The 16,633-nt window shown below is 45.8% G+C and overlaps 1 protein-coding gene across 2 annotated transcripts in view; it reads right to left on the reverse strand.

Moving 5' to 3' along the window:
• The window catches only part of LOC126473539 (transmembrane protein 65), a 513,111-nt gene that overhangs the window by 19,084 nt on the left and 477,394 nt on the right, over window positions 1-16,633 (reverse strand). For both annotated transcript variants that reach the window (XM_050100667.1, XM_050100657.1), the window contains one exon: window positions 5,463-5,666. In XM_050100667.1, coding sequence (XP_049956624.1) covers window positions 5,463-5,666 — 204 coding nt within the window. The remainder of the gene's footprint in view (window positions 1-5,462; window positions 5,667-16,633) is intronic.

The raw sequence follows: 16,633 nt of genomic DNA on the forward strand, positions 1-16,633 counted from the left end.
GCATTCCGCATTTATTGCATGCACAACTTGTTGGAGTAGGTATACCATCTTGCAACAAACTTTGTTGATCTTAGAATGATTGAGTGACCAAAATCATGAACAGCACATCACCATCTCAATGCACCCACTATCCCAAGCAAAACACCACCACACTGCGGCACGTATCACTTCCTGCAGACCAACTGTATTCATGACACTTTGTTCCTTTAGAAATAGGTCGTGTGAGGACTCCGCAGCTATTAATTTTAACGTAGCGACAACAAGCACAATGAGTTTTTATGCACTAATACTGCTGTTGTCCAAGTTTGGAATGCTCAGACACAACCTGTCGTACTTAGCTGTCAACTGCCGATCGATGTATAAAAGGTGATTATTTACAAACTTTCAAAACGCTGTAGAAACAACACAACTGGTCAGAATGACGTCAAATTGCAACGGAATATTATCGGAGAAGGAGAAAAACGTATGGCAGAAGAAAAAAACTAATGTGAAAATTAATTAGTAAATGGCCCTGTATGTGTCAGAATACGTAAATGAAAACAACTGTCATGCGCACGACCCATTGAAGTTGGTATAAACACACCTGGTACACAGTTTTACCTTCTTTCGCGTCTGCGACGTTCGCCATGACTGTCTCAATCCAGGATCGCTCTCTGCTAAAGCTTTATTACAAGAATGATGACTGTTCACATGTCACTCTGCAGAAGTTCCGGACACTGAATGGCTTGAAAAAGGGCGTTGGTCCGATGACTGCCGTGGGTCTGAAGAAAATTATTCGGAAATTCGAAAAGACGGGTTCTTTTGGTGTGCAATCTGGTAGAGGGAGGAAACGAATTGATTCGAAGTCAATGGGAGCAGTGGGCACAGCAACGCAGGGGGAGGCGAGAGGTGGCGTGCAAACTTGGAGTGCACGGATAACTGCCCGAACACTGGACATACCCGTTAGCATGGTGCCTAAAATCTTACGGAACATTCTTCTTTGCTATCCATTCAAAATTAGCCATATGCACGAGTTTCTTCCTGTTGACCTGCCAGCAAAAGAAACCTTGCTCGCATGGAAGTGGATAATGATTGGCCATGGAAGATTTTGTGGACAGACGAATTCCACTTCCATCTGACAGGATGTGTCAGTACACACAATTGTCGAATATGGGTCACGGGAATCCACACACAAATCAACCAGTATCACTTCATTCTGAAAAGGTCACTGTGAGGTACGGGTTTATGGCATCATTTATTGTAGGGCCATATTTTTTCGAAGAGACAGGTGCTTCTGGTCCTGTTACCTATACCGTCACTGGTAAGCGCTATGAGTGTCTTTTGCGCAACCACGTCGTTCCAACTCTCCAACAGCGTTGATGTGTGGATGGGATCATTTTTATGCAAGATGACGTACCTCCGCACATTGCAAATGTAGTTAAGCAGCTGCTTGAGCGTCATTTCGGAAATCCTAGAATTATCAGCGCCCATTTCCCAACAGCCTGCCGGTCCCGATCACCTGATCTGAATCCGTGTGACTTGGGGCTGTTGGACTACCTGAAAGATGTTGGCCGGCCACTGTGGCCGAGCGGTTCTAGGCGCTTCAGTCATAAACCGCGCTGCTGCTACGGTCGCAGGTTCGAATCCTACCTCGGGCATGGTTGTGTGTCACGTTCTTAGGTTAGGTTTAAGTAGTTCTAAGTCTAGGGGACTAATGACCTCATATATTAAGTCCCATACCGCTTAGAGCCATTTTTCAAAAATATGTTGTGTTCAGTGTTCCGACTGAAAATTTAGCTGCATTGAAGGCACGCATTGCGCAACGCATTCTCAAAATCACCCCGCAAACACTTCGATCAGTTGTGGAACATTCTGTTTCTTGACTTCAACGTTTTGCAGAAAACGGTGGACAGCATATTGAACATGTTTTACGCGAATCACAAGGAAATAAATAATCCCATTTGATTCTGATTGATGCTTTTTATCCGGGTTTTGGCCTCAGCGATGTGATATGACCTTGGCTGCGGCGGGGCGGGTTGATCATCTGCGGTTTTTTTTTAAATTTTTTTTTTTTACCATATCGTATAGTTGTCTACCTCGATAGGATTCCTGCCGATGTCCGTTCACTCTGTGGTAGCAGATACGTGCTAGGCAGTGTAAAGCAGCGTCGATGAAACCACCACCTAATACCTACCACACAGAGGCCGCGTAACTACAGTTGAAAGTCAGTTCCTGAATGTTCATGATTAAAAAATTGGGGATCTTCAGTCTACTTCAGTCATTTGTCATTTGTAGTCGGCCACTATTACACTACTGGCCATTAAAATAGCTACATCACGAAGATGACGTGCTACAGACGCGAAATTTAACCGACAGGAAGAAGATGCTGCGATGTGCAAATGATTAGCTTTTCAGAGCATTCACCCAAGATTGACGCCGGTGGCGAAACCTACAACGTGATGACACGAGGGAAGTTTCCAACCGATTTCGCATACACAAACAGCAGTTGGCCGGCGTTGCCTGATGAAACGTTGTTGTGATGCCTCGTGTAAGGAGGAGAAATGCGTACCATCACGTTTCCGACTTTGATAAAGGTCGGATTGTAGCCTATCGCGATTGCGGTTTATCATGTCGCGACATTGCTGTTCGCCTTGGTCGTCAGGAGGGTAATACGGAACGCCGTGCTGGATCCCAAAGGCCTCGTACCACTAGCAGTCGAGATAACAGACATCTTATCCGCATGGCTATAACGGATCGTGCAGCCACGTCTCGATCCCTGAGTCAACAGATAGGGACGTTTGCAAGACAACAACCATCTGCACTAACAGTTCGACGACGTTTGCAGCAGCATGGACTATCAGCTCGGAGACCATGGCTGCGGTTACACTTGACGCTGCGTCACAGACAGGAGCGCCTGCGGTGGTGTACTCAACGACGAACCTGGATGCACGAATGGCAAAACGTCATTTTTTCGGATGAATTCAGGTTCTGTTTACACGATCATGATGGTCGCATCCGTGTTTGGCGACACCGCGGTGAACGCACATTGGAAGCGTGTATTCGTCATCGCCATATTGGTGTATTACCCGGCGTGATGGTATAAGGTGCCATTGGTTACACGTCTCGGTCACCTCTTGTTCGCATTGACGGCACTTTGCACAGTGGACGTTACATTTCAGATGTGTTACAACCCGTGGCTCTACCTTTCATTCGATCCCTGCGAAACCCTACATTTCAGCAGGATAATGCATGACTGCATGTTGCAGGTCCTGTACGGGCCTTTCTGGATACAGAAAATGTTCGACTGCTGCCCTGGCCAGCACATTCTCCAGATGTCTCACCAATTGAAAACGTCTGGTCAATGGTGACTGAGCAACTGGCTCGTCACAATACGCCAGTCACTACTATTGATGAACTGTTGTCAGTGTTGAAGCTGCATGGGCTGCTGTACCTGTACACGCCATCCAAGCTCTGTTTGACCCAATGCCCAGGCGTATCAACGCCGTTATTGCGGTAAGAGGTGGTTGTTCTGGGTACTGATTTCTCAGGATTTATGCACCCAAATTGCGTGAAAATGTAATCACATGTCAGTTCTAGTATAATATATTTGTCCAATGAATACCCGTTTATCATCTGCATTTCTTCTTGGTGTAGCAATTTTAATGGCCAGTAGTGTAAATTATGATGCTTACAGCGCCATCTATTGCTACATTTTGAAGGTATTTATTTTTCTTCTGCCTTACGTTTTCCCCCTTCTCCGATAACATTCCGTTGCAATTTGACTTCATCCTGACCATGATGTTATTTTTACAGCGGTTAGAAAGTTTAACTTTAATTATAATCACCGTGTATATCAGTTTGCTGCTCAGCTTCCCCCACTATTTGAACGACCCCATCTTCCTACTTCCCTCTACATTTTCAATTTCCACTACAACATTGAGGTCATTATCAGCTGCTCTCCTATCATTAACATGCATAGTCCCATTTATTATTAAATGATTCGTAATGGTAAACGGCACCATCGATTCGACAGCTTGGCACTGCATAATCACTGTTCAGTTCCTAGTGCTGTGAAATGTGGGGGGAAAAACCGCAAGTAGCATTTATAAGAAGAGGAACGGCACCAAAAATGGAACAGAAGATTAATATGTAGAAAATCACCCACGCAACCTGTAAGTACACATCAAAATATTATTACATAATAGCAAAAACCAACCACTAGAGACCGAGCGAGGTGGCGCGGTGGTTCGACACTGGACTCGCATTCGGGAGGACGACGGTTCAATCCCGCGTCCGGCCATCCTGATTTAGGTTTTCCGTGATTTCCCTAAATCACTCCAGGCAAATGCCGGGATGGTTCCTCTGAAAGGGCACGGCCGACTTCCTTCCCCATCCTTCCCTAATCCGATGAGACCGATGACCACGCTGTCTAGTCTCCTTCCCCAAACAACCAACCGACCACTAGAAATGTTTATAAGCTATAGGTACAGTGCCCAAAATGTAAACTAAATAGTAAAAATATGTACATATTCCAGGCCACTGAAGATGCCTTGCAGAGAATAAAAGCAAAACGCGTATGGCACTAAAAGTGTGTTTCATTCAGTTGAAGTCAGACGGTACAAAAAGTAAAAAATTGTCAATATACCATAATATTATACAACTGAGGAAGACAGGACTAGAAAAATTGTCTTAGTATATTGCTACAAACATTACAGTTTCTTTGATAAAAGTGTGCTACTTGATTACAATGTGCCTCATAGCTATGTCACCGTGCTGGTGTCCAAACGTCAAATCTAAAATTATTGAAAGCAGGCTTCAAATAGTATTACAATGTGTGGAAAGTTATTCACAATAAAGCAAACACAATCTTAAGAATAGAAAATGTACAATATGTGGACAAATTACGCATAACAGTGTGAGAAAACAGAGAACCAGAAACTACACAGGAAAGAAAATGTTGTCTACAAAAATTAACACAAAACTTCTCCGTGACTAAATCAGAATGTTACGATTTGTCAAGCAAACTTATGTAGAATCTGCTTTTCTTTATCAGCGACTCAGTACACTTACTTGGAAATCATGCGGTCAGATTAATTTCTATTTCGATTTATCGTTTGGAATAGAGGCAACTTCACAAAAAAATATTTCATCGCTCCAAGAAAAGCAGTTGCCAATGTAAAATCAATCAACAGAAACTATCAGTAAAACTAGCAATTTTTTTTAAAGAAGCTTTTAAACTGGATGAACCGTATTGGAACAGTCTGTGTATTTAAATCGAAACAGAGATATAGGATGGTAACTAGGCTGATGGTCACAGTTCGTAACCTTGCTTGGTTTACCTCTCAGCTAAACACTGATTACCGTTAATTTGAGGCAGATGACGACCGTGGAGTATAGTTTAGAATAGGGGTTTTAAGCTTACAATTGAGTGTAGCGAACATGAAGGCACCGGGCGCGGTGCCGTAGGAAGGGGTGGTACTCACAATATTGGCTGCCCACCGCGAGGAGGACATGTCCAGCTGAACGGGGGTGAGTTTGGGCGCGCGCACGCCCACCCTGGCGGCGACCCGCTCCACGTACCACGCGGAGCCGATGCCCAGGATGTCGGAGATGGTGTTGCCGAGCGCCGCCGCCGCCATCGTCGACAGCACCATCATCGTGCCCATCGTCACCTCGATGTAGTCTCCCTGAGCACAAAAACACCACAACTGCTCTGTAGGTCCACCCCAGGATCGTAAAAGCTAGGCAAACACAAAAACGCTTCAGACCTCATGTTTTGGATTTATAATTACAAGCTTACTGAACAACACCCTCCCGCTCACCACTTAAGGGCACAGTAATCGCATAGAAGAGCTGTAGAGGTGTAAAATGGTATTGTGAGCCTGTGTGTGTGTGTGTGTGTGTGTGTGTGTGTGTGTGTGTGTGGCAGAAAATATTAGCTACCATGTTTCGGCGTGCCGGTCACCACATCGTGAATGACGTTGGTAGATTTGTTGGTGTATCAATATGGATGTTAATGTGGACTGACCAACGTATCTACCGTTAACGGTGCCCCACTCGCAGCTGTGTGACACAGAGTGAGAATAGAGGTCATAAAAAGGACCGAAAGCGAATGTCACACCTTGTCAGTAACAATCGGTTACCAACTCGACAGGAGTTGCTGCTTCAGTGGATGCATTAGCATCTCAACCAGTTTTCGAGCGAACATAGCGAAAGGCATTGCATGCAGTAGGACACCTCGCAAAAACCCGTTTCTCTCAGCGACACATAAACCTACACGTCTTCAATGGGCCAGGAAACACGGAAATTGGACTTTAGCTGACTGCAGGAGTGCGGAGTGATTCGACAAGTCGAGGCCAAGGGCGTAGAGTTCACCGACGCCCAACGTGGCGTTTAATCCGCTGCATGTGAATGGCGTATTTCTGGCAACAGCTGATTCTGTTGTCAAAATTTTAACCATGGCTGAAGCAGCAGCTGTTAAAAATCTTCAAGTTAAATGATACCAGCCAATGGCAAAATGTATGAACAACCATTCGGCTTAGCCATGGATTTCCCGTTAGCTGGTATCTTGGCTGACATCTTTGTGAATGCTTTAGAACGGAATTTTTTCAAAAATAATCCTGTATTGGGTAGTATGATTTCTTTCTATGCTCGTTACGTTGATGACATACTCATAATATTTCAAGGGAGTGACCAAGATTTGCAACTAATGTTTCACGTTTTTAATAGTTCTCACGAAAAAATTTCACAAAGGAGATACAAAACGATGAGAGAGAACTCAGTTTTCTTTATTTGAAGCTTAAGTTACTTGACAACACAATTATCTTCGTCATTTTTCCTAAAACTACTTTTTCTAATAATATTATCCCAGCAGATTCTTGTCATCCACAAGCTCACAAAATTGCCTTCTTCCACACACCTTCAGAACAGGATTGTTTATAAAAAGAAATATCTTTAGTAAAATCCATAGCTATTAACAATGGTTACGACCCTATGTTAATTGACCAAACTGTTAGGAAAAAAATCTGTAAAATGTTCAACATTAGGAGATAACAGGGCGATAAAGAGTGAGGGTAATAACTTTATTTCTATTCCATTTTTGGGGAACACATCATACAAGATAGGAGAGCTCTGCAGAAGCAATACGGTTACAGAGTTGCCTTTACCGTAAACAATAGCTTAAAACAAAGAGTGATTCATACTATTGGGGCATGGGAAGAACTTGGCATTAAATCTGGAGTTTATAAAACTACTTGTAACGACTGCCCCAACTATTGGACTGACAGGTATACACATTAAACCAAGATATAAAGAACACATGCCAGGTAAAAATGGGGAAAACGTGTACAATACCACGTTTGCTGAACATGTATTGTTCTTACAACATACGCCACGTAAACTGGATGACGTAGAATTGCTACACGAAGAGAGTAAGGGTTACAAACTGGACCTGTTGGAGGAATTAGAAATTTTCAAGTGTCCTCAATGAACAGGTGCAAATTTTTCTTGGATAGTTTCAAACCGCTTCTTGCTCTAACATAATATAGTCTGGGCTGACTAGAGGCTAGTTTTCTTGTTTGTTGATGCTGGTGAGATGCTCCTTTCCTGTCTTGTTGGGATTTTACGTATTTCTGATGATTGTTGTTCGGGGTTTTTGATGAGTATGTGTGGTTTAAATGATTCTGTTATGTTCTTTATTCATGACGACAGACGGTTTAGATTTACAACATTTTGTTGTTTTCGCTAGTATGTATCCTATCCTTTAATTTGCGCAAGATTCTCACGCGTAACACAAGTGCCCTCTCTCGTGGGGTATGTTCCTTAGCGTAAGCTTCATCTGCTTGACACTAGGACACAGGCAAATTGGTGTTCAGATTTTCTATTGTATGCGCGTATTTTAAATGGTTGTGATATGTTTTATTTGTTAAGACAGAGTGTTTGAATTAGCACAACCTTTAAAATTTTGATGCGCGTGAGTATGTATCTCGGTGTTTTAATGTGAGCGAGTGTCTCGCGCAGACCAAAAGTGCCTACTTTCGGTGAAATTGTCTGTCCTAGTTGTCCTATACACGCTTCACGCTAGTTCACAGGCAAAGTACTGATAGTATGCCGTGTTCGCATCGACCATCTCTTTATAATTCTGCTGTACAGATAATGGCGATATTTTAATTGTAACTACTGATGACGCCTTTGGCACGATTGTTTTTGCATCTTCACTGCAGGATGTGATTTTAGTAAGTGACTAAATGATTTGTGCTTGTAATACTTTGGTATTTTTCATGGTTACTTAAAGCTATAAGTGTTTTTTTCCTCTATCTAAGTCACATTACGAAGTTTTTAGCTAATGAAGGTGTCTTCCTGTTCAGGTGTATTTTTGCTTCTTATGAAGGAATATTCAGATATACCGAAACCGTGGTCAAGGATTTCAATAAATATTTAATCTCCATCTGTTTGGCTGCTACCATTTAACTTGATGATTCTGTTGTATTTTCAAGGTGTTTTTCACACTGTCATTTGGGTCCACCCACTCAGGTCAGCGTGAACACGAATAAAGATGTTCATTCCACCAATGTAACCAACATTTGCCCCTTATTATACAATGAGGTGATAAAAGTCGGGGGGTACCTCCAGATATCGTGTGGACCTCCTTTCGACCGGTGTAGTGTAGCAAGTTGACGTACGACGTGGCGTGCACTCAACAAGCCGTTGGAGGCCCCCTGCAGAAATATTGAGCCGTGCTGCCTCTATAGCCGACCGTAACCCCGGAAGTGTCGCCGGTGCAGGATTTTGCGCACGAACTGAGCTCTTAGTTATTCGTATGTCCGATAAATGTTCGATGGGATTCATGTCGGGCAATCTGCGTGTCGACATCATTCGCTCGAACTGTCCTGAATGTTCTTCAAACCAGTCGTGAACAATTGTGGGCCACTGACATGGTGCATTGTCATCCATAAAAATTTCATCGTTGAACGGCTACAAATGGTCCCCATGTAGCGCAACGTAACCATTTCCCGTCAATAAACAGGTCAGTGAACCCAGTCCATTCCGTGTAAACACCACTGTAGAGTCATCACTAGCTTGCACAGTGCCTTATCGCCAACTTATGCCCATGGTTTCGTGGGGTCTGCGCTACATTCGAACCCTACCATCAGCTCTTACCAACTGAAACCGGTACTCACCTGACCAGGCCACGACATTCCATTCCAAACAATGTGGTCACGAGCCCAGGACAGGGCTGTACATTATGTCGTGCTGTTAGCAAAGGCGCTCGCGTCGGTCGCCTGCTGCCATAGCCCATTAAAGCCAGATATCGAAGCACTATCCTAAGGGATACGTTCGCCGTACATCCCAAATCGACGGTTAGCGACGTGCATGAACCATGTCAACAAGTGACTCGTTCAGTTGTGCACGGAACTTTTCACTCAGGGCACCAAAAAATCTGTGCACGATGGGTGTCACGCATACTCATGGATAACCAGAAAGCTGCGAGAGTATGTGCTGCATAAGCGTTCTTTGGTCGTTACGACAGGGATGGCAACATAATCACTGGCCATGCTGTTACTACTGCATTTACTGCATATAACAGGCAGTCTTGTATTTTAATAACCGTTTAAATTTTGTGTCGAATTGTTTGTGCTCTCTGTAGATTAGTTCAGACATTCTGCAACTGCTGCGTTCGGATGCGGGCTGAGTTGGCATCCCTTCGCTCCCAGCTTCAGGCAGTGTTGGCTTCGGTCACACAGCTTGAGGCTGTTGCCAACTGTGGGGGTTCGGATGGGGGTTTGTCGGGGACGGCCAGCTCGTCCCACGCATCCCCCGATCGGACTAAGGCTGTGGCTGCCCGGGATACTGCCCACATTGAGGATGAGTTAGAGTGGGAGGTCGTCTCGAGGTGTGGCAGGGGGCGAAAGGCATTCCGGAGGGCTGAACGGAAGGCCTCTCCAATTTGTCTGACGAACCGGTTTCAGGCTCTGTCTCCGGCTGATACTGATCGTCAGACGGACATGGCTGCTTGTCCTGTTCCAGAGGTTGCCCCTCAGTCTGCAAGATCTGGGCGGTCGCAGAGGGTGGGCTTACTGGTAGTTGGGAGCTTCAATGTCAGGCGCGTAATAGGGCCCCTTAGGGATATGGCAGCAAGAGAGGGGAAGAAAGCAAATGTCCACTCCGTGTGCATACTGGGGGGAGTCATTCCAGATGTGGAAAGCGTCCTTCCAGATGCCATGAAGGCTACAGGGTGCACCCATCTGCAGGTGGTCGCTCATGTCGGCACCAATGATGTGTGTCGCTAAGGATCGGAGGAAATCCTCTCTGGCTTCTGGTGGCTACCTGATTTGGTGAAGACTGCCAGTCTCGCTAGCGGGATGAAAGCAGAGCTCACCATCTGCAGCACTGTCGACAGGACTGACTGCGGACCTTTGGTACAGAGCCGAGTGGAGGGTCGGAATCAGAGGCTGAGACCGTTCTGCGACCATGTGGGCCCTCGACTTGCGCCATAGGGTGGTGGGGTTTCGGGTTCCGCTGGATAGGAGTCCACTGCACTCAGCAGGCGGCTACACGGGTAGCAGGGGTTGTGTGGCGTGGACTGGGCGGTTTTTTAGGTTAGATGGCCTCGGGAAAGTACAGAAAGGGCAACAGCCTCAAAGGGTGTGGGGCAAAGTCAGGACATGCGGGGACCAAGCAGCAATCGGTATTGTAATTGTAAACTGTCGAAGCTGCATTGGTAAAGTACCGGAACTTCAAGCGTTGATAGAAAGCACCGAAGCTGAAATCGTTATAGGTACGGAAAGCTGGCTGAAGCCAGAGATAAATTCTGTCGAAATTTTTACAAAGGTAGAGACGGTGTTTAGAAAGGATAGATTGCATGCAACCGGTGGTGGCGTGTTTGTCGCTGTTAGTAGTAGTTTATCCTGAAGTGAAGTGGATAGTTCCTATGAATTATTATGGGTGGAGGTTACACTCAACAACCGAGCTAGGTTAATAATTGGCTCCTTTTACCGACCTCCCGACTCAGCAGCATTAGTGGCAGAAAAACTGAGAGAAAATCTGGAATACATTTCATATAAATTTTCTCAGCATGTTATAGTCTTAGGTGGAGATTTCAATCTACCAGATATAGACTGGGACACTCAGGTGTTTAGGACGGGTGGTAGGGACAGAGCATCGAGTGACATTATACTGAGTGCATTATCCGAAAATTACCTCGAGCAATTAAACAGAGAACCGACTCGTGGAGATAACATCTTGGACCTAATGATAACAAACAGACCCGAACTTTTCGATTCTGTAAGCGCAGAACAGGGAATTAGTGATCATAAGGCCGTTGCAGCATCCCAGAATATGGAAGTAAATAGGAATATAAAAAAAAGGGAGGAAGGTTTATGTGTTTAGCAAGAGTAATAGAAGGCAGATTTCAGACTACCTAACGGATCAAAACGAAAATTTCTGTTCCGACAATGACAATGTTGAGTGTTTATGGAAAAAGTTCAAGGTAATCGTAAAATGAGGTCTAGACAGGTACGTGCCGAGTAAAACTGTAAGGGACGAGAAAAACCCACCGTGGTTCAACAACAAAGTTAGGAAATTACTGCGAAAACAAAGAGAGCTTCACTGCAAGTTTAAATGCAGGCAAAACCTCTCAGACAAACAGAAGCTAAGCGATGTCAAAGTTAGCGTAAGAAGGGCTATGCGTGAAGCGTTCAGTGAATTCGGAAGTAAAATTCTATGTACCGACTTGACAGAAAATCGTAGGAAGTTCTGGTCTTACGTTAAATCAGTAAGTGGATCGAAACAGCATATCCAGACACTCTGGGATGAAATGGCATTGAAATAGAGGATGACAAGCATAAAGCTGAAATACTAAACACCTTTTTCCAAAGCTGTTTCACGGAGGAAGACCGCATGGCAGCTCCTTTTCTAAATCCTCGCACAAACGAAAAAATGGCTGTTATCGAAATAAGTGTCCAAGAAATAGAAAAGCAACTGGAATCCCTCAACAGAGGAAAGTCCACTGGACCTGACGGGATACCAATGCGATTCTACACAGAATACGAGAAAGAACTTGCCCCTTTCTAACAGCCGTGTACCGCAAGTCTCTAGAGGTACGGAAGGTTCCAAATGATTGGAAAAGAGCACAGGTAGTCCCAGTCTTCAAGAAGGGTCGTCGAGCAGATGCGCAAAACTATAGACCTATATTCTGACGTCGATCTGTTGTAGAATTTTAGAACATGTTTTTTGCTCGCGTATCATGTCGTTTCTGGAAACCCAGAATCTACTCTGTAGGAATCAACATGGATTCCGGAAACAGCGGTCGGGTGAGACCCAACTCGCTTTATTTGTTCATGAGACCCAGAAAATATTAGATGCAGGCTCCCAGGTAGATGCTATTTTCCTTGACTTCCGGAAGACGTTCGATACAGTTCCGTACTGTTGCCTGATAAAGTAAGAGCCTACGGAATATCAGACCAGCTGTGTGGCTGGATTGAAGAGTTTTTAGCAAACAGAACACGGCATGTTGTTATCAATGGAGAGACGTCTACAGACGTTAAAGTAACCTCTGGTGTGTCACAGGGGAGTGTTATGAGACTATTGCTTTTCACAATATATATAAATGACCTAGTAGATAGTGTCGGAAGTTCCATGCGGCTTTTCGCAGATGATGCTGTAGTATACAGAGAAGTTGCAGCATTAGAAAATTGTAGCGAAATGCAGGAAGATCTGCAGCGGATAGGCACTTGGTGCAGGGGGTGGCAACTGACCCTTAATATAGACAAATGTAATGCATTGCGAATACATAGAATACATAGAAAGAAGGATCCTTTATTGTATGATTATCTGATAGCGAAACAAACACTGGTAGCAGTTACTTCTGTAAAATATCTGGGAGTATGCGTACGGAACGATTTGAAGAATGATCATATAAAATTAATTGTTGGTAAGGCGGGTGCCAGGTTGAGATTCATGGGGAGAGTCCTTAGAAAATGTAGTCCATCAACAAAGGAGGTGGCTTACAAAACACTCGTTCGACCTATACTTGGGTATTGCTCATCAGTGTGGGATCCGTACCAGATCGGGTTGACGAAGGAGATAGAGAAGATACAAAGAAGAGCGGCGCGTTTCGTCACAGGGTTATTTGGTAAGCGTGATAGCGTTACGGAGATGTTTAGCAAACTCAAGTGGCAGACTCTGCAAGAGAGGCACTCTGCATCGCGGTGTAGCTTGCTGTCCAGGTTTCGAGAGGGTGCGTTTCTGGATGAGGTATCGAATATATTGCTTCCCCCTACTTATAGCTCACGAATGTAAAATTAGAGAGATTCGAGCGCGCACGGAGGCTTTCCGGCAGTCGTTCTTCCCGCGAACCATACGCGACTGGAACAGAAAAGCGAGGAAATGACAGTAGCACGTAAAGTGGCCTCCGCCACACACCGTTGGGTGGCTTCCGGAGTATAAATGTAAAAGTAGATGTAGATGTACTGACTGTTACTATGCAACGTAGGTTTCTCATAAAACCTCCACAATGAAGCGACAGTTTAAGGAGTGACGTCATCCCCAGTCACCACAGAAGCCACGTAAGTTCAAACAAACAGCATAAACTCAAAAAGTGATGGCTTCTGTATTCTGGGACAGTGAAGGGGTGCTACCCGTCGACTTCATGCCCCGCAACACAACAGTCAATAATGAAGCATACTCTATCCTTGAACGTCTACATCGGCTATCCAGAACCGCCGAAGAGGCAAGCTCTCGCATGCCCGGTAGATACAAATGTTGCTGCATACTGCCCGGTTGATACAAGCCCCGCTGCGAGAGAACATCCAGTGGAACATCTTCGAGCATGCTTCCTATAGTCCTTGCTGGTAAACGCATCGCATGTGGTGATGACCTGAAGTATGCTGTCGTGACTGGATGAATAGCCAGGCGGGCACGTGATGAGAAGACGTACGACAGGTGCCTTAATGCCATAGGCATGTGGAAACGTAGATAAACTATGTGTCAAAACGCGGATGATCAGTCTCTGTATCATTATTAAAGAATTTATTTAAAGAATTTACTTTTCGGATGGCCCTCGCACGCGTAGATTTTAGGGCCTAGGAACTTTAAGCTGGGAAGTTAGAATAACAAAATAAATTAACAGAACGAAATTTGGATGCAGCAACTCAGAATGAAAGAATTTACATGAGAATATTACAACGGAAAAGAATAAATTTGAAAAGTGTAACAAAAATGTGCAATATTTACACAGAAGTAGTGATGGCAGCAATTAGTGTTCCTATTTTAGAAATAAAATTTTTAATTTTATAGTCGTGGGCTTTCAAAACTTTTTTCTCAACCGTTAAAATTAGGCCACTCATCGGCTGCTCATGCACTTTTAGCATAGGCCTTAATACGAATGAGTCCGCTTCAGTGTCTGTAGACAGGCGAGTGCACAGGTCACGAAGCGGCCTGAACAGGGTTACTCTCCATCGATCCAGCAACTGGCCTCTCCCAGGGTCGCGTAAAAAGGGGTGTGGTGGGCGCCGGTCGGTCCGGAAATGCTATCGTGCCATCAGCCGGCGCAAATCACGCACCGAAGCGCCGTGCAGCCACACATACGCCACCGTGAGCAGCCCGACGCGAGAAATCGTCAATCGATAACAGAGTCCCCTGATAGAAACCTGCTCAGTGCAGCTGTGCAAACTTCACATCACGAAACGCATTATGCTCCGTAAATGTTTGAAATGGAAGGGCGGAATGGTAAAACAAGCGGGACGGTAGCGATGGCGAGACACATAGTCACATCAACAAACGGATATCACAAACTCCGTATTAACGCCGCAGATTGTATTAGTAAGTTGAAATTCAGCGATTGTAGTTCTGTGATTTCCACAGGCGTCGTCTCTACCGTGCAGTAACACGCAATGTAGCACTGTTTACGTCATCATAGGACCTAGTGCAGCAGTTCTGCATCTTTTCTGGCGTATCTCCAAGAGCTAGGCCGGGCACCTACAGGTATGCTGTGACTCTCCGACGGTTGATGGCTTTATAGCACCACTGTCCATATTTACCACTTCTTATTCTATGTCCTCTCAAATCGAAGATCCCATATAATGATTAGAAATTCTTTCTATGCCTCGTTTTCAGGAATATTTAAATTTGCACAAAACTGAAAACCAGATGTTGTGCAGTAAGTAGGAAACTGCAAAATATACCTAAAACCTGGAATCACGCTTTATGTAAACTGTGAGATGCTTCAGAATGCGGCACAGAAATGGAGGTCATTAGCATAACACTTCTAACAACTACATACATTTCCTGCCCCCCCCCCCCCCCCCACACACACACACATACACTCCTGGAAATTGAAATAAGAACACCGTGAATTCATTGTCCCAGGAAAGGGAAACTTTATTGACACATTCCTGGGGTCAGATACATCACATGATCACACTGACAGAACCACAGGCACATAGACACAGGCAACAGAGCATGCACAATGTCGGCACTAGTACAGTGTATATCCACCTTTCGCAGCAATGCAGGCTGCTATTCTCCCATGGAGACGACCGTAGAGATGCTGGATGTAGTCCTGTGGAACGGCTTGCCATTTCCATCTGGCGCCTCAGTTGGACCAGCGTTCGTGCTGGACGTGCAGACCGCGTGAGACGACGCTTCATCCAGTCCCAAACATGCTCAATGGGGGACAGATCCGGAGATCTTGCTGGCCAGGGTAGTTGACTTACACCTTCTAGAGCACGTTGGGTGGCACGGGATACATGCGGACGTGCATTGTCCTGTTGGAACAGCAAGTTCCCTTGCCGGTCTAGGAATGGTAGAACGATGGCATGTACCGTGCACTATTCAGTGTCCCCTCGACGATCACCAGTGGTGTACGGCCAGTGTAGGAGATCGCTCCCCACACCATGATGCCGGGTGTTGGCCCTGTGTGCCTCGGTCGTATGCAGTCCTGATTGTGGCGCTCACCTGCACGGCGCCAAACACGCATACGACCATCATTGGCACCAAGGCAGAAGCGACTCTCATCGCTGAAGACGACACGTCTCCATTCGTCCCTCCATTCACGCCTGTCGCGACACCACTGGAGGCGGGCTGCACGATGTTGGGGCGTGAGCGGAAGACGGCCTAACGGTGTGCGGGACCGTAGCCCAGCTTCATGGAGACGGTTGCGAATGGTCCTCGCCGATACCCCAGGAGCAACAGTGTCCCTAATTTGCTGGGAAGTGGCGGTGCAGTCCCCTACGGCACTGCGTAGGATCCTACGGTCTTGGCGTGCTTCCGTGCGTCGCTGCGGTCCGGTCCCAGGTCGACGGGCACGTGCACCTTCCGCCGACCACTGGCGACAACATCGATGTACTGTGGAGACCTCACGCCCCACGTGTTGAGCAATTCGGCGGTACGTCCACCCGGCCTCCCGCATGCCCACTATACGCCCTCGCTCAAAGTCCGTCAACTGCACGTACGGTTCACGTCCACGCTGTCGCGGCATGCTACCAGTGTTAAAAACTGCGATGGAGCTCCGTATGCCACGGCAAACTGGCTGACACTGACGGCGGCGGTGCACAAATGCTGCGCAGCTAGCGCCATTCGACGGCCAACACCGCGGTTCCCGGTGTGTCCGCTGTGCCGTGCGTGTGATCATTGCTTGTACAGCCCTCTCGCAGTG

The sequence above is a fragment of the Schistocerca serialis genome, chromosome 1 (genome assembly GCF_023864345.2).
Source record: "Schistocerca serialis cubense isolate TAMUIC-IGC-003099 chromosome 1, iqSchSeri2.2, whole genome shotgun sequence".
Taxonomy (NCBI): Eukaryota; Metazoa; Arthropoda; class Insecta; order Orthoptera; family Acrididae; genus Schistocerca; species Schistocerca serialis.